At 49.2% G+C, this 22,719-nt stretch overlaps 1 protein-coding gene across 3 annotated transcripts in view; it reads right to left on the reverse strand.

Moving 5' to 3' along the window:
• Positions 1-16,234, reverse strand: part of LOC144671679 (polyunsaturated fatty acid 5-lipoxygenase-like) — a 28,341-nt gene extending 12,107 nt beyond the window's left edge. For 2 of the 3 annotated variants that reach the window (XM_078533692.1, XM_078533690.1), the window contains exons 1-5: positions 15,600-15,721; positions 14,651-14,773; positions 8,774-8,880; positions 7,982-8,151; positions 677-820 (exon numbers count right to left, since the gene is read on the reverse strand). In XM_078533692.1, coding sequence (XP_078389818.1) covers positions 677-820; positions 7,982-8,151; positions 8,774-8,880; positions 14,651-14,661 — 432 coding nt within the window. In that variant the 5' untranslated portion in view covers positions 14,662-14,773; positions 15,600-15,721. Of the gene's footprint in view, positions 1-676; positions 821-7,981; positions 8,152-8,773; positions 8,881-14,650; positions 14,774-15,599; positions 15,722-16,224 lie in introns of those variants that run through there. The other variant, XM_078533691.1, reaches the window with a different exon arrangement.
• Positions 16,235-22,719: the final 6,485 nt, after the last annotated feature.

Here is a 22,719-nt window from a genome sequence, read left to right on the forward strand (position 1 = left end):
AAAGGAGGGTCGAAAAAGAGGAGACAAAGGTGGAGAGGTTTAGGGAGGGAATTCCAGAGCTTGGGGGCGTAAGCTATGGTGGAGCAATTAAAATTGGGGTGGTGCATTAAGAGGCCAGAGTTGGAGGACCATAGATATCATAGTGATCTCAAAGGCTAGTAGGGCTGGAGGAGATTACAGAGATAAGGAGGGGCTGAGGCCATAGAGGGATTTGAAAACAAGGATGAGAATTTTGAAGTTGAGACAATGTAGGTCAGTGAGCACGGTGGGGGCGGGGGTGATGAGTGAATGGGGCTTGGATAGAGGTAGCCTGCAACATGCAAAGGAAGCATTCTGCCCTGCTAGGTATTTATTTTATATAAATAGGAAGCAGTTACATTCCTCTGAGGCTACATCGGATACCCTAAATGGAGCAATGTGCTTCTTACCCAACCCCAACTCACAAACTGCTCAAGGAAAATCAGCTTTAAATTGTCACAATGTTTGAGCCAGATATAAATTCACATGGATAGGATATACTACAGAAAGTAGAATCGGGAATGTACAAGAGGATTGAATTGGAGGAGCGCAGAGATCTTGGAGCATTGTAGGGCTGGAGGAAGTAACAGTGATAGGGAGGGGGGTGGCGGGGTGGAAGGACATGAACTAGGAACCAATGTGGGTTTACAGCCCCTACCTGGATAGCAATAGGCATCATCTGGTTCTGTTTGTTAAGGTGGAGCAGACAAATGGGTGCTGCCAGGTACTGCTGGACGCCTTTAATGACATTGGCAGGAATCCCATCCAACATCTCATAATTCACAATGAAGATGTTCCCATCCTGTAACAAACACGGAGAGAGGGAAACAACAGAAATAGTTCAATAGTCAGATATTGTCCGAATACCGTATCATTTATAACCACAGGATTCCAATGGTGTCTCTGTTAGCCTCATCATCTACCCACACAAATTTTGGATCATGATGCTAACCCATATCCTAACACGCATCAAGTCCCATTCACTTATGGTGCTGGGGTTCAGGACCTCTGCTCGGGGCTAGAGAGGAACTTGCAGTAGGAGGCGGAAGGATCCAGTTGTCATGGTCCACCTAGGTACCAATGACATAGGTGGAACTAGGAAAGAGTTTCTTCGTAGAGAGTGTGACGAGCTAGGCACTAAATTGAAAAGCAGGACCTCAAAGACAATAATCCCTGTATATAACCTCAGTTGCATGCAAATCGGCGCAGGGTACATAAAATTAGAGAAATGAATACGTGGCTCAAAGACTGGTGTGAGGGAAGTGGGTTCTGGTTTGTGGGGCACTGGCACCAGCGCTGGAGAAAGTGGGGGCTGTACCATTGAGACGGTCTACACCTGAACCGTGCTGGGATTGGAGTTCTTGCGAACTGCATAACTAGGGAAGTAGAGAGGGTTTTAAACTAAATTGTGGGGGCAAGAGATCAAATGTGGACAGATGTGGTATATCAAAGAGTAGAGACAAGGTAAGAGAGGAAAATAATAATATGAGAAATGAGGGTCAGAGAATGGCAGGAAGGGACAAAGAGAAACTAACCTAAGAATCAAGACTAGATGTCACAAAGATAACAAAGACTAAACTAATTTTCCGGCTGACATGCGGGTAGCGGAGCCCGCACGTCAGCGCTTAAAATGTTCATGTTTTACATGAAGTTTTAATTGCTGAAAGTGTTTAAAAATTGCCTGTGTGATTGTTAGCAGTTCTCATCCATTTCCAAGGGCTTCTTGTGTACTTTGAAACCAGTCTGCAGACAGTAATCTTTCTCGGGCCTGCAGCTTTCCGGAGGCCTCCATTTAGCCTGGGGGTATGGGTTCTGACCTCTCCACTGGAGGCAGCTCCCCTGAGGAAGAAGGGAGGGAGAGAATAAGGAGGAGGCCAGAACAGGACAATCAGCCTCCAGGGGAGCCACCTTTGGGAGGCCCAGACACAAGGGGTGCAGGGCCAAGAGGTTGTCCAAGGTGCAAGGGGCCACAGAAGACACCACTATCCTGCTGCCAGGGTATACAGGCGGCGAAGCAGCTACCTCAATATGACTGAGGCGCAGTGCCGAAGGAGGCTCCGACTCTCAAGGGAGACAGTCAACTATATCTGTCAGATGATTGGCCCTGAGATCTCCCCTAACTGTGTGGGTGGACACCCCATGCCGTGGCTCTGAAGCTCACAGTTGCCCTCCACTTCTATGCCTCTGGCTCCTTCCAGGGCTCGGTGGGTGATCTTTGCGGTGTCTCCCAATCAGCTGTCCACACTTGTGTCAAGCAGGTTACAGACGCTCTGTTCAGACGTGCATTGACCTTCATCCCCTTCCGCTGCGACCAGGCAAGTCAGGCACAGTGAACCAGAGGCTTCACAGCCATTGCTGGCTTCCCCAGCGTCCAGGATGCTATAGACTGTACACATGTGGCCATCAAGGCGCCAGCAGGTGAGCCCGGTGCCTTTGTCAACAGGAAGGGCTTCCACTCCATAAACGTGCAGATAGTGTGTGATCACAGGATGCAGATTTTACAAGTCTGTGCAATGTACCCAGGCAGCTCCCACTACTCCTACATCCTCAGACACTCCCAGGTGCCGGGGCTCTTCAGTGCTCCGGCTCGGCTGGGTGGTTGGCTGCTGGGCGACAAGGGCTATCCCCTCAGAAGTTGGCTCATGACGCCACTACGCTGTCCAAGAACAGAAGCTGAGCAGCGCTACAATAGGAGCCACGGCACCACAAGGGCTGTGGTGGAGAGAGCCATCGGTCTTCTCAAGATGCGCTTCCGTTGCCTGGACCACTCAGCGGGCACATTCCAGTACCCCCCAGATCGTGTCTCTCTGATCATGGTAGTCTGCCCTGCACAATTTTGCGCTGGAAAGGGGGGATGCAGTTGATGATGAAGACCATGACGCCCTGGATGAGGCTGCACATGATGAATCCAGCAGTGCCTCAGAGGATGAGGAAGTACAGGGCGATGATGAGGGGCAGAACACCGACCCGCTACTACACCAAGGAGGCAGGGATACCTGGGACAATTTAATCCAAAGAACCTTCAGGTAGTTCCACACACATGGATCAGCAAGAACAGCATTGCCTGGAACTTCCGCACGTGGCACTTAGGTGCCACATCTTCCACCTGTTCAGCTGCAACTAAGAGCTTAGTACAGAAACATCAATGTCCACTCAAACACTCATGATAAATATGTGAAAAAGAAAAATGCACCACAAACAAAAGACCCTCAGCCATGGTAACAAAAGTGGACTTTATTCTGTCTAAAAGAAAAGCAAACAACACTCCCTGCAATAAGAAAAATTTGGGTCCCTATTCTAAGGGCAACACAAGATCACCAGTGACATACCCGTTGAGTGCCTAAGGTGCCTTGTGCTTACATTTGCGGGCGCTATGTCTAGATGCCGCCCCATCGCTTGGAGTGGCTTGAGAGACAGCCTGCTGACTCTGCTGTGCTATTGGCCTCAATGACCTTGGCGGGCGTCCTCTGGCCGTGGAGCCTGTGATGGCTCCGCCTGGGAGGGAGTGGCCAGTTCCTGAACTGGCACCTCCCCAGTTGTCCCAGCTTCAACGGAAGAAACGTTGACTGGCAGAGGGAAGGAGGAGCTGCTGCCCTCATCTGGAGCATCCTGAGAGGAGCTCGCAGTGACGACAGGCAGCTGCTGCGCCAATGTGAGGTCCAAATCTACCTCCCTGCTCACCGCAGATGCATGGGCACCAAGTGCCGACGCTTGGTGTCCACAACATCTCCCACATTGGGAATGACCACCCGTGGCCAGTACCACCGTGAAGGCTTGCAGATCAGAGCATATCCCAATCATAAAATGTTCCATTCGATTGAAGCCCCTCTCTATGAGAGTCGCCAATCTCTCATTGGAGGAAGCCTGAAGCTGTGCCCTAAGGGCCAAACCTTCACGTGCACTCTGCCTAGACTCCTCCTTTGCAGACAGCAACTGAAGCATTCCCTCATGCAACCCTGCCAGATGCAAACGCACTTCCTGCCGTCTGTCCTGCAGCTGCTGCAATGGGAACAACTCCAGAGGCACATCATCAGTGCCGGACTCAGCATGTGCCTCGTCCCCTACAGCCCTCTGGCTGCTGGCACCATCGGCACTCTCTGCCCCTACCATCTCCTCCAGCGATTATGATGTGCCCTCTCCACTGTGACCCGGGACACTAGCCAACGGTAAAGTCCCCACCGAGGTGTATGTGTCTGCGTTGGTGCCTGGCTGGCTGAAATGATGTGCCGCAAGTTGCACGTGTTGGCCCTCAGGTGTGGAGGGGGGGCTGCGGTGTTGAGGTGTGGGTCACTCTGGTGGTGATGCTGAAATTAACAACAAGGACAGTGCATCAGTTAGCGTACATTCAGTTCAACCTTTCATCCCTTTCCCCACCAGCCTCATAAGTCGCTCACCCTTTACGACCCTAAGGAGATGAACATTGGTGAGGTTAAAAAGAGTCAAGAGGAGCCCCAACCATTAAACGTACATGCGGACAGGCTGGTCAGATGGCCTCAGGAATGCCACATGGCATGTTATGTACCATAGGAGTGGGGAGAGTGCAGAGGTACCTGACCTGGATGCATTCTGGCCTGGATAGTTGTGGGGCTGAGGAAACATCGCAAACAGTTGCGACATTTGCCGTCGATTGAGGAGATTGAGAGGTCACATGATTGGCCTTCATTCTGTTAGGAGGGGCATAGACTGGGTGGGCAGAAGGCAACATTTCCCCTTGGCGCAGGGATGAGTAACGTGGTGGCATTTATCTAAGCTGAGTGCCATGGGGTTCACAGCTGAGGTGCTGAGGACCTTTTGGACAAAGTAATGTGGGCGCACTGGCTGAAAGGGTGCTGGAGGTCCCAAACCCCCTAAGATGGAAGAACTCTTTGGCTGTGCAGCAGCGATCCAATGGCATGTTAGACCATGGTGATAGTGGTCACAAATGGGATAAGGTGACTTTGGAAGGTGGTGGAGATGCAATTCCTCAAGGGGACGAGGGTCCCTTCTGTATGACCCACACGTCAGAATGTCTCAGTCTGTGAATGAGCATTGTTTCAGCATTAACGATTGCAGCAACCATCAGTGGTTTGGATGGTGGGCAGACAGAGTGGATGGGACTGCGGACCTCAAATACCTGCCCGCTGGACCCCAGCCTCGCCGCCCCCGGACACCCTGGCCTCCTGCCTCCTGCCCAGCTTCATGACCTGCTCTTCAAAGGGTGTGAGGCACTGGAGGAGGGCGTGCCCTCTCGTACTTATTTTCTCCTTCTTAATCAATCCCTTGGTCCTCCTTTGCTGAATTCTAAACTGCTTCCAATCCTCAGGTCTGTTGTTTTTTCTGGCCAATTTGTATGACTCTTCGTTTGAATCTAATACTATCTCTAATTTCTCTTAAGCCATGGTTTGGCCACCTTTCCTGTTTTACTTTTGCACCAGACAGGAATAAACAATTGTTGCAGTTCACCCATCTGCTCTTTGAATGTTTGCTATTGACTATCCACTGTCATCTCTTTAAGTAACATTTCCCAATCCATCATAGCCAATTCGCGCCTCATGCCATCGTAGTTTTCTTGATTAAGATTCAGGACCCTAGTCTCAGAATCAACTACATCATACTCCATCTTGATGAAAAATTCTATCATATTATGGTCGCTCATCCCCTAGGGGCCTTGCACAAGTAGATTGCCAATTATTCCTTTCTCATTACACAATACCTAATCTAGGATGGCCTGTTCTCTAGTTAGTTCCTCAACGTATTGGTCCAGAAAACCATCCCGTATACACTCCAGGAATTCCTCCTCTACGGTATTGTTACTAATTTGATTTGCCCAATCTATATGCAGATTAAAGTCACCCATAATTACAGATGTTCCTTTATTGCATGCATCTCTAATTTCCTGTTTAATGCCATTCCCAACATCACCCCTACAATTTGGGGGTCTATATACAACGCCCACTAACGTTTTTTGCCCCTTAGTGTTTCTCAGCTTTACCCATACAGATCCCACATCATCAGAGCTAATATTTTTCCTCACAATTGCATTAATTTCCTCTTTAACCAGCAATGCAACTCCACCGCCTTTTCCTTTTTGCCTGTCCTTCCTAAATAGTGAATACCCCTGGATGGGGTATATATGACCGTTTAATAGCTATAAAACAGGAGGTGGAGGGGAGAGAGGAAATTGGTGAATACAATCACTGGGGAGCAGTACTGAGCAAACTGATGGAGCTGCGGGCTGATAAGTCTTTGGCCCCAGATGGACTTCATCCTAGGTTCTTAAAACAGGTGGCTAATGAGGTCATAGATGCATTAGTGTTAATTTTCGAAAACTCCCTATATTCTGGAAAGGTTCCATCAGACTGGAAAGTACCAAATATAACCCTTCTATTCAAGAAGGGACGGGGGCAGAAAACAGGAAACTATAGGCCAGTTAACTTGACTTGGGGAAGGTGTTAGAGTCGATCATTAAAGAGGTTATAGCTGGGCAGTTAGAAAAGCTCAAGGTAATCAGGAAGAGTCAACATAGTTTCATGAAAGAAAAATCACGTTTAACCAATTTATTGGAATTTTTCGAAGGAATAACATGTGCGGTGCAGAGGGGACCCTGTAGACATACTGTACCTTGGATTTCCAGAGGCATTTGATAAGTGCTACATCAAAGGTTATTGAGGAAAATAAAAACTCATAGTGTAGGGGGTAGCATGTTAACCTGGATAGAAGATTGGTTGGCTGGCTGGCAGAAAACAAAGAGTATGCATAAATGGGTCTTTGTCTGATTGGCAGGATGTGACAAGTGGAGTCCCGCAGGGGTCTGTGCTGGGGCCTCAACTTTTTACAATTTACATCAATGACTTAGATGAGGGGAGTCAAGGCATGGTAGCTAAATTTGCAGACGACAAAAAGATAGGTAGGAAAGTATGTTGTGAAGAAGACATAAGGAGGTTGCAGATGGATATAGATTAAGTTGAGCGCGTGGGCAAAAATCTGTCATATGGAGTATAATGTAAGAAAATGTGAAGTTCACTTTGACAGGAAGTATAAAAAAGCAGAGTATTACTTAAATGGAGAACAACTGCAGAATTCTGAGGTGAGGGGGGATCTAGGTGTCCTTGTGCATGAGTCACAAAAAGTTAGTATGCAGGTACAGCATGTAATCAAGAAGGTTAATGGAATGCTATCCTTTATTATGAGAGAAATTGAACATAAAAGTAAGGATGTTATGCTTCAGTGATACAGGGCATTGGTGAGACCGCATCTCGAATACTGTGTTTTGGTCTCCTTATCTAAGGAAGGGTGTAAATGAGTTGGAGACAGTTCAAAGGAGGCTGACTAGATTGATACCTGGAAAGAACAGGTTGTCTTGTGAGGATAGGTTGGACAGGTTGGGGGCTTGTTTATACTGGAATTTTAATAAGTGAGGGATGACTTGATTAAAGTATATCAGACCCTGAACAGTCTTGACAAGGTGGATGTGGAAAGGATGTTTCCTCTAGTGGGTGAGTCCAGAATTAGGAGGCACTGTGTTAAAATTAGGGGTCGCCCTTTTAGGACAGAGATGAGGAGAATTTTTTTTTCTCTTTGAGGGTTGTGCGACTTTGGAACTCTCTGCCTCAGAAGGTGGTGGAGGCGGGGTCACTGAATATTTTTAAGGCGGAGGCAGATAGATTCTTGTTAGGCAAGGGAATCAAAGGTTATTGGGGATAGATGGGAATCTGGAACTCAAAACACAAACAGATCAGCCATGATCTTATTGAATGGTGGAGCAGGCTCAAGGGGTCGGATGGCCTACATCCACTCCTATTTTGTTTGTTTGTTTGTGTGTACAATGGCTACTGATTTCGCAACGCCTCCTTTTTAAAAATACCAACACCAATATCCTTCACTGAAACAAATTCCCCAGAAACTGCACAGAAGGACCCTGGGATTGCCCATGTCCCAGTTTGACCTCTGGCTCGCAGGGTGAAAGGTTAAATTTCAACTGGACCTTCATTTCCTGTTCCAGGGTGGAGCAGCCAAGAGAATTCCTGACCATGGCATCTGTCACGGGAAAATTCATTGGCATTTTGCCACATTTCCGTATCAGGACTGGGTTGAAGCCATTCAGGAACTGGTATCCGAAAAACCAGTCCTCCATCCAGTGTTCCTTGACATATACTGGGAGAGAAAAAAAAAATGGAAAAATTAGCATTTGGAATCACCTAGATCAGGTTAACTTAAAGCCAATTTGGAGTAACATCACAGAGCCGGGTAATCCCCGCACAGGAGAATTTCCCCATGGCCCTTAGAAGAGCAGGAAAGAAAAGTAAGGTGGTGGGGCGAGGCGGGAGGGGGTGGGAGATGGTGCGGGCAAAGACATCTGGATTAAACGCTGTCTCAGTTATTAAATTGAGGCCCCAGCTGCCCTCTCAGGTGGATGTGGAAGGACACTATTTGAAGAAGAAGATGGGGTTTGTCGCTGGTGTTCTGGGCCAACACATGTACCCCTCAAGCAACATCAATAAAAAATTATCTTGTCACTCTCACATTGTTGTTGGTGGGATCTTGCTATGCGCAGGTTAGCTGCTGTGTTTCCTGCACCACAACAGTGATGATACTTCAAAAGTACTTCAATGGCTGCAAAGAGCTTTGGGGTGTACCAAGCTATACAAATGTTTACAATGAATCTTTCCCTCTAGTTGGTCTCCCCAGGGTGATAAATGTTGTGTTGTTGATATTTTCGTGGGGCTGTATTCGATTAGGAACCCAATCACCCCCTTCCTAATTGTTGACTTATTACCTGCAATGGGATTTTTGACTTTCCAAAAAATGTTATCAAAGTTCTCAATGGTGGTCCACGATTCTCCAAACATGTTCACAAACCTCTTCACTTGCAAGACTCCAAAGCTAAAGTAATAAACACACAAAGGGAGGGCCATTATACAAAGACTGTGGCCTTTCTCACTCTCTGGACAGTGAGTGAATCCTCAGACTATTAATGCTGACCCCCCTAGCTTTGAATATTGCCGAGAAGTGACATGTTGCTGAAGCTTTTCATCTTGCACTCATCAGGACAAACGCAAAGAATGCCAAATTTCAAACAATCACAACAATTTATACCGCAGGAGGAAACTGTTGCCAAGTCAAATCTGATTGGCTGAGCTGTTAGCATGGCGGAAGCAGCAGGGTCCCCAAGCTCCCAGGTAATTCAAAAAAGGGGCAAGGCTTGAACATATTCCCTGGGCAGGATTTTACATCCCGCGGGCTGGCGCGTGCCTGACCCGATGGGGCGTAAAATAGCGCGCAATGGCGTCGGGCGAGCATCCCAACATCATCGCGCACTCGCACAATATTTCGTTCAGCAGGAACAAGCGGGTGCCAGAGCCGCGCCCGCCATTAACTAACAGGCCACTTGAGGCCATTAACTGTCCAATTGATTTTGCGCTCATCAATTGGGCAAAACCGGAAAGCGACCAGCCGACATTTTCAAAAACCTCACCCAAGGGTGGGATAAAAAGGGTCAGCAGCATTGCCAGTGTGAGTGGTGAGGAGTTTGGTAGATAGTTTGCTGCTGGTGACTTATTGGTACTTGGCAGCTTCATCCCTGTTCAGGGCTTCATTCTTTGCATTTCCAGGTTTTATTTCAGGACTCCTTGGTATCCGTATGGCCCCCGGAGGACTCAGACTGTGTGGACCGTTCCAGGTATCAGACAGCCTTCTGTTACCCTGGTAATGAGGATTGTGGTCTCCGCTGGTGGCACCTCCACTGAGGAGAAAGAGAGGCCGGGTGTCCCAATGCAGCTTCCAAGGGAGGGACCTGTGGGAGGAGAGGCGCAGGCACATGGACTGCAGGGCCAGTAGGAAGACCAAGGCAGAAGGGGCCACAGAAGATGCCTGCTGCCAGGGTTTACAGGCGGCGATGCAGCTACCTCAATGTGTCTGAGGTGCAATGCTGAAGGAGGCTCCGCGTCTCAAGGGGACCGTGACCTCCATTTGTCAGATGATTGGGCCTGAGATCAGCTCCGAATATGTGAGTGGACACCTCATGCTAGTGGTTCTGAAGGTCACAATGGCTCTCGACATCTATGCCTCCGGCTCTTTCCAGGGGTCAGTGAGGGGTCTGTGTGTAGACTCAGCAATCAGCTGTCCACAGTTGCATCAAGTTGGTGACAGAAGCTCTGTTCAGGCAGGTACTGACCTTTATTCTTTACTGTACAGACGAGGCCAGTCAGGCTGAGTGAGCCAGAGGCTTTGCAGTGATTGCTGGGCTTCCCCGCGTCCAGGGTACAATTGACAGCACACATGTGGCTATCAAGGCGCCAGCGGGTCAGCTGAGTGCCTTCGTCAACAGGAAGGGATTCCACTCCATGAACGTGCAGATAGTGTGTGACCACAGGATGCAGATCCTGCAAATCTGTGCAAGGTACCCTGGCAGCTCCCGTGATGCTTACATCCTGAGACACTCCCAGGTGCCGGGGCTCTTCAGTGCTCCAGCCCGACTGGATGGATGGCTGCTGGATGACGAGGGCTATGATGCCTCTCCGCCACCCAAGAAAAGAGGCAGAGAAGTGTTACAATATGAGTCATGGCTCCAAAAGGGGACCATAGGTCTTCTCAAGATGTGCTTCCAATGCCTGGACCATTTAGTGGGTGTACTACAATACCCCCAGAGTGGGTGTCATTGATAGTGGTTGCATGCTGCGCTCTCCAAAATCTGGTACTGGCAAGGGGGGTGCCCTCTGAAGGAATAGGGTCATGACACAGCTGCACAGGCCACAGATGATGAGTCCAGTAGTGAGTCAGAAGAGGAGTATGGTGAGGAGAATGCTGAGGGCATGGAGGGAGACCTCGGTAACCTCTAGGGAAGCAAGGACACCAGGGACGCTTCGAATCAACGGTCCTTCAGCTAGGCTACCAAAGATCAGCTTCAACTGCATGCCAGGGCTGCCACCTCCATCCTGGATGTCTGAAAGAAGCCTTTCATTTGAACACTAAGAACACTCAGTGCCTGTGCAATGAAATTCAAAGCCACTTACATCCAGCATTACATACTGGTGTACCCTGCATCCATAAAATAAAAAAGTGAAGCACACTCAGGCCATGAAGACAAAAACAAAATCTATCTCATTTTGACAATTCCAAACTATTTACATAAACTTCTCTGGTCTTCATTCCCAGCCCAGTATAGATAAACATAAATGAACATAAAATCACCCGTGACCTGTCCCTCTTGTGCTCATGATGCCTCTAACTTACGTTTGTGAGTGCTACCACTTGGTGCCCCCCTCACTGGCACTGGCATTGGAGGCAGCCTGCTGACTCTGCTGTCTTGTTGGCCTTGATGACCTTGGCGATCGTCCTTTGGCTAGTGGAGCCTACGCTGGCCCTGCCCGGGACGGAGCGGCCAGTGCCATGGCTGGCATCTCCCCAGTCATCGCAGCCTCATCAGATGCCACGGTCACTGGCAGAGGGGCGGAGGGGCTGCTGCCATCATCTAAAGTGCCCTAATAGGAGCCCGCAGAGACAACAAGCAGCTTGTGCGCCAACGTGAGGTCGATCTGAACCTCCCTGCTCAGTATTGATGGAAGGGCACTTAGCTGGGATACTGGGTGCCTCATCCATCTCCCACACTGGCACTGACCACCTGAGGTCATTGCATGTGTGAGGGTTTGCAGGTCCGAGCGCAACCCCAGAAACCCCTGATTCTGTCCCTGGAGCTGTCTCTCCTTGAGAGACGCCACTCTCTCAATGGAGGGGGCAGTGCGCTCGGCCATGAGGGTCAACGCAGTGCTCACGCTCCACATGGACTCCTCCATCATGGAGACCATGGCACGCATACCCTCATGGATCTCCGCCAGATCCTCCCACACATCTTGCTGGACATCCAGCACCTGCCGCCTAATGGACGACTCCAGAGGCCCATCATCTGCCTTCGACTGAGCATCGTCCTGGTCTCCGGCAGCCCTCTGACTGCCGGCGCCCTGGCCACTCTCTGCCTCCGCCTGCACCTCAAGCAAGTGTAAAGCCCTCACCAATGTGCACCAAGATACTAGCCGCCGATCTAATGCCCATCGATGTACTGGTATCTGTGCTGATGCCTGCTTCAGAGAGCAGGTGTGAAGCAGGTGTAACAGAAGCTCAGTGGTCCTCCAGTGTCAGGGGTGACCCTTCAGGGCCCGCAGAGCAAACACTTGCTGGCGAACCTAAAAGAGACAACAAGGGCATGTCATTAGTTAAAGTCATCACACTGTCGCTGTGCATACCGGGCACCCTGGTGAGACAATGGAGATCTACATTATGGTGCCATCGTCTTCCAATGATCAATGGAGACTCCAGGTTTCAGGGTCACATCAATGAAGACACTACACTAGAATGATTGCACAATCTAAAACTCTCACCTCTGTGCACTGCACTCTTACCTTCGTCTGGCACTCCCACGTTGCACGGAGAGTGTGCCGGCTCTCAAGTTCCAGGGCTTCTTGCTCAAACCTGCTGAGCAGCAGGAGGTTGAGCTGCCCTCCGTCTGGTTATGGCTTGTCTTCTCCTGAAAGAAAAGAGCAGCATTGATTGGTCCACTCTCTACCTGCAGCGCCTTTGCAGCGCCATTGCAACATGGCCAACCCCAGCTGAGGAACACCTCCCAGAGCACATCTGAGTTGCGGCCCTCGAGCTGCAAGGTGCTCAGTCCAAGCAGCAAGGGCTCACCCCCTTGGCCAGCTCCGGCGTCATTGACAGTTGGCACTCAGACTCTTAACGCCCCTGAGGTCCACAAGGGGATGGCCACACCTTAACACTGACCCATGCCAACACGGTACTCACCCTTCCTGAGCGCAGCAGGTCATTGAAGCACTTCCATCACTGCACCCATGTGCGCCGCACCACGTCATGTCTGCTCATCTGGGCTGCCACATCCTTCCATACCTCTTGGTGAGGTGAGGTGACCTCTTCCTCCCATCTCTGGGGACAAGAGACCACCTCCTCCAGGAGGACGGTGAAGCACTCGTTGGAAAAGCCGGGGGCCGAGTGCCCACTCGACCTGCCCTCCCGCCTGCCATGTCCAGCCACACTCAACACCATAACTTCAGTTTGGGGATGCAGAGGAGACATCCTTCCATGGCAGCCTTCCAGGGGCAGCCTGGGCCGCTTTTAAACCAGCCGCCAGGTCGCCATTGCACCTAGTGGCTGACAGGACCCCGCCCCCACTCGGCCCTTCCCGACCAGTGTGGAGCCACATTCCACGCTGGGTGGGCCTTAATTGGCCTGTCAGTGTGAAATCGCGGTCAGAGGCCAATCACGGGTGATGGACCATTTCCAGACCGCTCCCGGGCCCACCCGCTGCGCCCGCCCAATGACCTCAAAATCCTGCCCCCTTTGTTTGTAGAATATAGGTTCCTGAGCATGAATGCATGTCACTTCCAGCAAGAATAAATGAGCCAGGTTATGAGCTCGACTGATAATCTTAAATTCTTTTGTTAATGTTATGATGCAGCAGGTGATGTGTGCCAGGTGGATCAGATCCATGAGGGAAACTCAATCCCGCTATCACAACGGTTTTGCAATTTGTATTTATTTGATGCATGCCCTTAATTCAGTAGTAACAAGTCCACCACGACTCTTGAGATGAACATTTTTTAACAAAAGAAAAGATTTCAAGCACATACATAGGTCTACAAATTACTACTATAATAAATCCTAAAACCCTTAATTAATCTGGCTTCCAGTTACACACCCATTAAGGAAATAGTAAACAAAAAAGGTTTTAAATAGATTCCAGCCAGTTAACACAATATCCTGGGCAGTAGAATTTAAAGTGGCTTTCCCCAGCTTCTGTTTCTGTAGACAGCAGCTTAATGCACAAATACTGAAGGCTTTTCACACTTCTGATAGATTTTACGATGCCTTCCCTCTCTGACACAAAGCCTCTTCTCCCTTATACATGTTTCTCCCTTTTATTGCAAATTGTATTGTTCCAATATGTCTTTGGAACTTTACCTTCCTCATCATATAAATGTTTGCATGGTGCTAACATTATCAGTAACCTTTGGGAAAAATAAACACACTGCTTGGCCTAGCTTCTCTGGCTAGGTGTAGCATCCTACCATCTCTTTGAAATTCAAACTACCCTGATTTATCTAAAAATGCAAATTCTCCTCTCCTCACATTCAAAAACTTCAGCCATGTTTACATATTTAGCATTTCAAACCTAGCTTCTTTTGATGAGTCAAAGCCTCCAGACCAGCTGCCCCAACTCAATTAACTCTCACAGACACACACACACAGAAACTATCCAAACCCCACTATTAACTTACTTTTACGATAAATCACAATAATATTATGAGAATTATTATACTTTTATGACAGTTAGTGTAGCTATTAGCGCACTCAGGATTGTGATCATGTGAAAGTTGGCATTCTTGCCTTTGTCCTGTGCCCACCAACTACACAGAACAACGGTCAGGACTAATTAATGTTGATTCCATAGCTAAGTTCAACACAGTAGACCAGTCACAGTCTAGGACTAGGGGGCACAGTCTAAAAATTAGTGCCGGAGCTTTTGGGGGGGTTGGAATAACTTTGGAACTCTATTCTGCAAACAGCAATTGCTGATTTTAAATCTGAGATTGATTGATAGATCTTTGTTCAAATGGCATCTCACAGCTATCAATGTGATACGTACGCTGTTGCCATGGACCATTTGAAATTTCGTTCTTTCTTGGAACTAAACCTCAAATCCACAAGGAGGTCATCCACTGACTCAGCATCAATACACCTTGGCAGATTGGGGGCCCAGATCTTCCACCTAGAATACAAAGACAGGCCCCTGTTAGATCGCGAGAGAAAGACAAGTCTGGGTGAAAGTTAAAATCTTTCAATTGGATTTGGTTGTGCCTATGAAGATTTAAAATTGAATTGAAATACACTGTGGGATTCGCAGGGAACTGGAATCACTGAGGGGACATTCCGGACATTGTTTCTTCAACGTAAGGTCGGAGCTCTCAAGCTCTGATTTCTGCTGACATCAGCCACCCAACAAAGTCACATCCCACCCAGTCCCTCCATTCCTCTCTCTGCAGTTACACATTCTACACCCTGAACACCTCTGACAACAAAGCTCCCACGGCCGTTCAGCCATTAAGCTTGCAATGTGTTTGCCTGTATTTAAGACGTCCTTCTCTCTTTCCCTTGGGTCACTTTCTTCCTGGGAGCCATTGGGTGCTGGTCACTGGGCCAGAGACCGCCCTTCTCAGGAAAGAGCTTCAGAGAACATGGCTTATGACAAGAGATCCTTATATGAATGCACTTCACCAAATTTAAATGAATACACTCACAAGATTGGTTTAATATTGAGTTAAGACTGAGAGTGTAGGACACCTCCAAGGTTGGAAACAGAAAATAGCAGGTAGAATAAATGAATGAGAGGGTTAACCTGACGTTTAACCTGGGACACTTTTCTCTAGAAAAGAGAAGATTGAGGGGTGACCTGATAAAGGTCTTTAAGATAATAAAAGGGTTTGATAGCTAGGGCAGAGGTTGTTTTCACCCATAGAGGAGACCATAACTAGAGGCCCACAAACATAAGACAGTCATGATAAATCCAAGCGAGGAACCAAGAGATACTTGCTCACCCAGAGAGTGGAGTCACTAAGGTCGTTTCATTACATTAGAGGCGCTATATTAACATAAGTTGTTGTTGAACAGTTGAGGTGAATTGCCTGGATGCATTTAAGGGGAGGGTTGGACAAACACACGAGAGAGAAAGGAATAAAAGGATATGTTGATGGGGTTAAATGGTGGGCGAGAGGAGATTTGCATGAAGCATCATCAGCAGGAACCAGTTAGGCCGGTTTCTGTGCCGCGAATCTCATGTGATACTTGGCAGTTTTTCAAAGGAATAATTAGGGGTGAAAATGTTGATTAACTTTTGGAGAATCTGGAAAGAACTGCGATACATCACAGCAAAGCAGGTCACTGTCACTGGCAGACATCACTGAAATGAAAGGGTACAGAATAAACTTTTTGCGTGTTGAATGTCTTTTGCAACTTGTCTGTTTGTTAACTGTGAAAAGTGATTTTTCCTTTAGTCTGGATGAAGAGAGGTGCATGTGGTGCACTCACAGTCCCCTTGGGACATTCATGTTCCACGGCTTCATCAGGTAGACACTCGGTCAGAATATTAGCTAACCATCTCACTGACAGTAGCTGTGTGACCCAGAGCCTCTCCATACAGAAAGCTGAGATATCTGGGATTACCTGTAGAGCTGCTGTCTCTCCCGCAGTTCATCCTGGCGATGGGACTGAAATATGGGCAACTGGTCATCACAGGATCTCCTAGCTGCAACAAAACATTCCAGAGTTAAGTAGAGGATATGAGTTGCAGGCTAGAATCCAACATCGAGGTTTTACTCGTTCATGTATGGAAAAGAATGGATGCCCAGCTTTCAAGTTACAGACTGAAATCTAATGAATAGTTTATCTATACAATATTAGGTAGCAGAAGTGAACACTGTCTGAACCTAATCACCGGTTCAGACGGGTTTTATAAAAAATCAGCAGTGTGTACCACCTATGAGATACATGCAGCAACCATGGCTCCTTCGACAGCACCTTGCCAGCCTGTAACCTCTACCATCTAGAAGGACAAGGGCAGAAGATACATCGGAACACCACCACCTGGAAGTTCCCCTCCAATTCACTCACCATCCTGACTTGGAAATATATCGCTGTTCCTTCACTGTCGCTGGGTTAAAACCCTGGAACTCCCTCCCTAACAGCACTGTGGATGTGCCTATACCACAGGGACTGCAGCAGTTCAAGAAGGCAGCTCAGCACCACCTTCTCAAGGGCAATTAGGGATGGGCAACAAATGCTGGCATTGCCAGTGACACCCACACCCCATGAATGTCTCGAAATCAGAGTATTTTTATTCTATGAAGAACTATTTAACTAAAGTTGCTGGCACACCTGTGCACTATCTGATGCAATGGACAGCACAGAATTTTGATCAACAAGAGCAATACCTTATTTTTAACAGATTTAGGGTACAGGGGCTTAACCCTGACCTGGGGCTCGAAAAATGTCCTGTAATGTGCTCAAAACAGTTTGAAACATGCAATCCTTCGGGTGAAGCCTTAAACTGAGGCCCTCCAGGGGACTATTCCAAAGAAGTACAGCGGAGTTCCCCCCGGTGTCCTGGCCAAACATTTATCCCTCATCCAACAACACCAAGAGCAATATTCTGGTCATTAATTCACTGCTGTTAGTGGGATCTTGCTGTGCATAAATTGGCTGCCTGCGGTTCCTACAATCCAAAAGTACTTTGATTGTAAAGCACCTACGGGAGCTCCTGAGGCTGAGAATGGTCTCGCTCAATCAAAGTTATTTCAATGGGTGTTATTTCACCAAACCTCCTTGGGCTTTACCTTCTCACCTGTCCCTTCCCAGAGGTGTACGGTGCAATTGTCCAGCCACTTGTAGCAGGGGAAATGGAAGGTCATTCCCGAGGGGGTCTCCACCATCACCGAGCAGCAGAACCAGTAATCTTGCCCCAGCAACAAGAAATCTGCGAGTTGGAATCTATTCACTTCCAGCTGAACAAACCAAATGGCGCCAAGGTCCTGGTCGCTGGTGATTTCATACCGATCCACCTGGAAGTTACATTAAGCTGAGGGGTTACAATACAACATGAAAATCATGCACAGGATGATGCAGTGCATGACTGCACTGCTCAGTGGTGCTCGAGACCAGTAGGTGAGGTTTAAAACCTCTGCTGAGGTAGTGTTATTAAATTGCCACCTCCCCACTATAAGCCTTTCCCTCCAGATCACAAGGTAGTGGTGCCACACTGGAAATTGTGCCTGCCAATGTCGTACAAGAACAGCATTAGACTGCGCAATGATGCCTTCCATTGCCAAATAGGCCACCAACAACAGCGACTCGCATTTATGTAGTGCCTTTAGCATAGTGAAATGTCCTAAAGTGCTTCACAGGAGTGTTTGGAGCAACTGACCTTGAACCACATAAGGTGATATGCGGACAGTTGACCAGAAGCTCGGTCAGAGAGGTAGGTTTTAAAGGACATCTTTAAGGGAGAGTCACGGAAAGGTTTAGGGAGGGAATTCCAGAGTTTGGGGGCCGAAGGTCATTAACGGTTGGGCGTTTGGGGGATGTGCAAGAGGCCAGAGTTGGCGGAGTGCAGAGATCTCGGAGGGTCGTAGGGCTGGAGGAGGTAACAGAAATGGGGTGGGGCAGAGGGTAGGGGCTGTGAGACCATGGAGGGATTTGGACACAAGCATGAGGAATTTAAAAAAAAACAACCTTTCAAAAAAAAAAAGTTTAGGCATCAACCAATGATCTGCTCCCCCTTTGGATTTATCCAGTTCTATGGAAGGATTGACCCACTGCACTTCCCATTCAGACTGGAGGCTCACCTACAAAATATCATCATGCCTTTTCTGCTCACAGTTGTCAATAAGACCCGCTATCTATTGTCAACAAGCTTCTGCTTTTATTTCAGACTTCCAACACTGGCGTTTTGCTTTCTCATTCCACAGGAATGATAAAAGTGCCTAACGTTGTCCACAGGGCAAATGTCTGCTTCCTGCTATAAAAGCAAAGAACTGCGGATGCTGGAAATCCAAAACAAAAACAGAAATAGAAATGCCCTGCAAAAAAAAAATCAGCAGGTCTGGCAGCATCGGTGGAGAAGAAAAGAGTTGACGTTTCAAGTTCCACTTTACTTAGTTCTGTTGAAGGGTCATGAGGAACTCGAAACGTCAACTCTTTTCTTCTCCACCGATGCTGCCAGACCTGCTGAGTTTTTTTCCCCCAGGGTATTTCTGTTTCTGTTTTTGTTTTTGTTTTGGCTGCTTCTCGTTCTGCACATTCACTTACAGCTCCCCGTTCCAGGTCGTCTTGCAGCCAATCGTCCACACTGGTTCTCTGACTCTCCCCACATTCGCCGATCAGCGTGCAGTACACCGAACTGTCGGTCCCCGCATACTCCACCGTCCCAGTCCTGAAAGTGACTTTGTACGTGACCATTTCCACCAGTTGGAGACGACAGCTCGATCTCAAGCTGTGTCAATGGCCAGGGCTGTCCTCCACACCGAGCACATTTTATAAAAGGAATGAGGGAGTGGCCTTTCCTGGCCTCGACCAGCATTTATTCCCCATCTCTAATTACCTGTTTGTACCATGTGGTGTAGGAACACTGCAGCGCTGTCAGACAGGGAGTTCCAGAATTTTAAGATAAAAACAAAAAGCTAAAAGCTACTGCGGATGCTGGAAATCCAAAACAAAAACAGAATTACCTGGAAACACTCAGCAGGTCTGGCAGCATCGGCGGAGAAGAAATCAGTTAACGTTTCGAGCCTTCATGGCCCTTCGGCAGAACTGGAGCATAGTTAGAAGAAGGGAGAAATATAAATTGGTTTAAGGTGGGTGGGTGGTGGGGGGTGGTGGGGGGGTGGAGAGACACATTGAGGGTGTGGTGTGGTGATTGTGGAGATGAGCAGATAATCAAAAGATGTCACAGACAAAAGGGTCAAAGAGGTGTTGAAGGTGGTGGTATTACAAATACCACCGAGGTTAAGGAGGTGGTGGGCGGGCGACTCCTCGTAGCAGACGTAATGTACAAGAACGCTCCACTCCGGTTAATTAACGTGTATGGCCCGGCACAAGGGGCTGAGCGGCTGGAGGTTTTTCAGCAACTCCCACTGCTGCTGGTGACCTCCAGGCCGGTCATTCTGGGCGGTGACTTCAACTGCATCATCGATGCGGCTGGACGATCCAGCAGGGCCGGCAGCAGATTGGACGCTACATCCAGATCCCTGATGGAAACAGTTAAGGATGCCAAGCTGCACGACGTCTTCAGCAACCCTGCAGACGGAGCGCAGCGTAGATACACCTGGTCGCGGCCAGACGGGTCCATTCGTTCCAGGATAGACTTCCTGTTTGTGTCCCATGCATTCACAGTCAGATCCACCGAGGTCAAGCCGGTGTTCTTCTCTGACCACTGCCTCCTACTGGCGGACTGCCACTTGGAGAAGGACCTGAGGGTGGGCAGGGGGGCATGGAAGCTAAATGTGCAACTGCTGACCCCAGAGAACATTGAGGAGCTCAAGAGGGATTACAAAGGTTGGAGAACCGTGAAACCCCTCTTTGAGTCCCTGACACACTGGTGGGAAGCGATCAAGGGAAGCATCAAGAGGTTTTTCATCCTCAAAGGCACCCAGAAAGCTAGAAAGGAACAGAGGGAAATGTCCCGACTCCAGAAAAAGATGCAGAATCTGCTCCGGCTGCAGTCGATGGGGGTCGATGTCAAGGAGGAGCTCCAAGAGGTGAAGGGCCAGCAAGCCTCGCACTTTGCCTCGGAGGCCTCCAAGATCATCTTCCGTTCCAGAGTCCGCTCCGTGGAGCAGGATGAGACGTGCTCACGTTTCTTCTTCCAAAAGGTACACAGAGAGCGCTCTGTGATCAGCAGCCTGAAGGAAGAAGACGGCTCAGTAAAGTCATCACGGTCCGACATTCTGAGGATCAGCAAATCCTTTTATGCCGGATTGTATGACGTGAAGCCCACGGACAGCACGGCCTCCCAGTCCTTCCTGTCCTCTATCACGGAGGTCTTAGACCACAGTACGCGGGAGAGCCTGGACAAACCGCTAACTCCTGATGAACTGACTAAGGCCCTCGAGTCCTTCGAGAAGAGTAAAACTCCCGGAAGCGACGGCTTGCCGGCGGAGTTGTATTCGGCTCTGTGGGACTTGATCGGCCCAGACCTGCTAGGAGTGTACGAGAGTATGCTCCTGGCCGGTAGTATGTCAGAATCCATGAGGAAAGGCATCATCACCCTCATCTACAAGCACAAGGGGGAAAGGGAGGAAATTAGAAATTGGCGACCCATTTCACTGTTGAATGTGGACTATAAGATTCTGTCCAAGGTCATCGCCAATCGGGTCAAATCCGCTCTGGAATTGGTGATTCACCCTGACCAGACCTGCTCTGTGCCAGGCAGGAAGATCTCTGACAGCCTGGCACTGCTCAGGGATACGATTGCCTATGTACAGGACAGGGGTGTGGATACCTGCCTCATCAGCTTGGATCAGGAGAAGGCCTTTGACAGAATATCGCACACCTACATGGGGGATGTGCTCTCCAAAATGGGGTTTGGGGAGGGAATTCGAAATTGGATCCAACTGCTCTACACTAACATCAGTAGCGCAGTCTCAATCAATGGGTGGGAAACAGATAGCTTTCCGATTAAATCTGGAGTCAGGCAGGGCTGTCCTCTCTCGCCTGTCCTTTTCGTGTGTTGCATAGAACCCTTTGCTGAGTCCATCAGGAAGGATCCGGGCATAAGAGGAGTGATGATCCCAGGCAGTGGAGGCACTCAGGTAAAAGCCTCCCTGTACATGGACGACGTCGCCGTCTTCTGCTCGGATCCGCTGTCGGTGCGCAGACTGATGCACATCTGTGACCAGTTCGAACTGGCCTCGGGAGCCAAGGTAAATCGTGGGAAGAGCGAGGCCATGTTCTTTGGGAACTGGGCTGACCGATCCTTTGTCCCCTTCACTGTCAGGGCTGACGGCCTGAAGGTGCTGGGGATATGGTTCGGAGGGATCGGGGCATGCGTTAGAAACTGGAAGGAGCGAGTGGCTATGGTGAAAAGGAAACTGGGCATGTGGGAGCGACGCTCCCTCTCCATTGCGGGTAAGAACCTGGTCATCAGGTGTGAGGTACTCTCGCTGTTGTTGTACGTGGCGCAGGTCTGGCCCATTCCACACTCCTGCGCGATGGCGATCACTCGAGCCATCTTCCGCTTTATCTGGAGGTCGAAAATGGATCGTGTCCGCAGGGACGCGATGTACAAGCCTCTAGATAAAGGGGGAAAAAACGTGCCCAACATCGCCCTCATACTGATGGCCACCTTTGTGTGTGGCTGCATCAAGCGGTGCGTAGACCCTCAGTACGCAAACACCAAGTGTCACTACGTGCTGAGGTTCTACCTGTCCCCGGTGTTGCGAAGGACGGGTCTGGCCACGCTGCCGCGGAACGCTCCAAGTAGTTGGACCGTGCCGTACCACCTGTCCCTGGTGGAAAAATTTATGCAGAAAAACACCTTTGACCACAAGTCCATCAGGCAGTGGTCAGCACGTAACGTCCTAGAGGCCCTGAGGGAAAAGGAGAGGGTGGACCCTGTGGGATGGTTCCCCGAGCAGACTGTCAAAGTCATTTGGCAGAATGCCTCATCGCCAGAACTTTCCAACAAGCACCAAGACGTAGCTTGGCTGGTGGTGAGAAAGGCCCTCCCCGTCAGATCCTTCCTACACGCCAGGAGGCTCACCCCCTCTGCACGTTGCCCTCGAGGTGGCTGTGGTGGGGAAGAGACCGTTGTTCACCTCCTTGTGGATTGTGCCTTTGCAAAGAAAGTCTGGAGAGAGATGCAGTGGTTGCTGTCGAGGTTCATCCCGAGCAGTTCTGTGACACAGGACTCTGTGCTCTACGGGCTGTTCCCAGGGACACACACCGAGACAAACATCAACTGCAGCTGGAGGATCATCAACTCGGTGAAAGACGCGCTTTGGTCTGCCCGAAACTTGTTGGTCTTCCAGCACAAAGAGTTGTCCCCGACCGATTGTTGCGGACTGGCACAATCCAAAGTCCAGGACTACGTGCTGAGGGACGCACTAAAGCTTGGGGCAGCTGCCGCAAAGGCGCAATGGGGAAGGGTCGCTGTCTAAGACCTTT

The sequence above is a fragment of the Cetorhinus maximus genome, chromosome 34 (assembly GCF_964194155.1).
Source record: "Cetorhinus maximus chromosome 34, sCetMax3.hap1.1, whole genome shotgun sequence".
NCBI classification, from domain to species: Eukaryota; Metazoa; Chordata; class Chondrichthyes; order Lamniformes; family Cetorhinidae; genus Cetorhinus; species Cetorhinus maximus.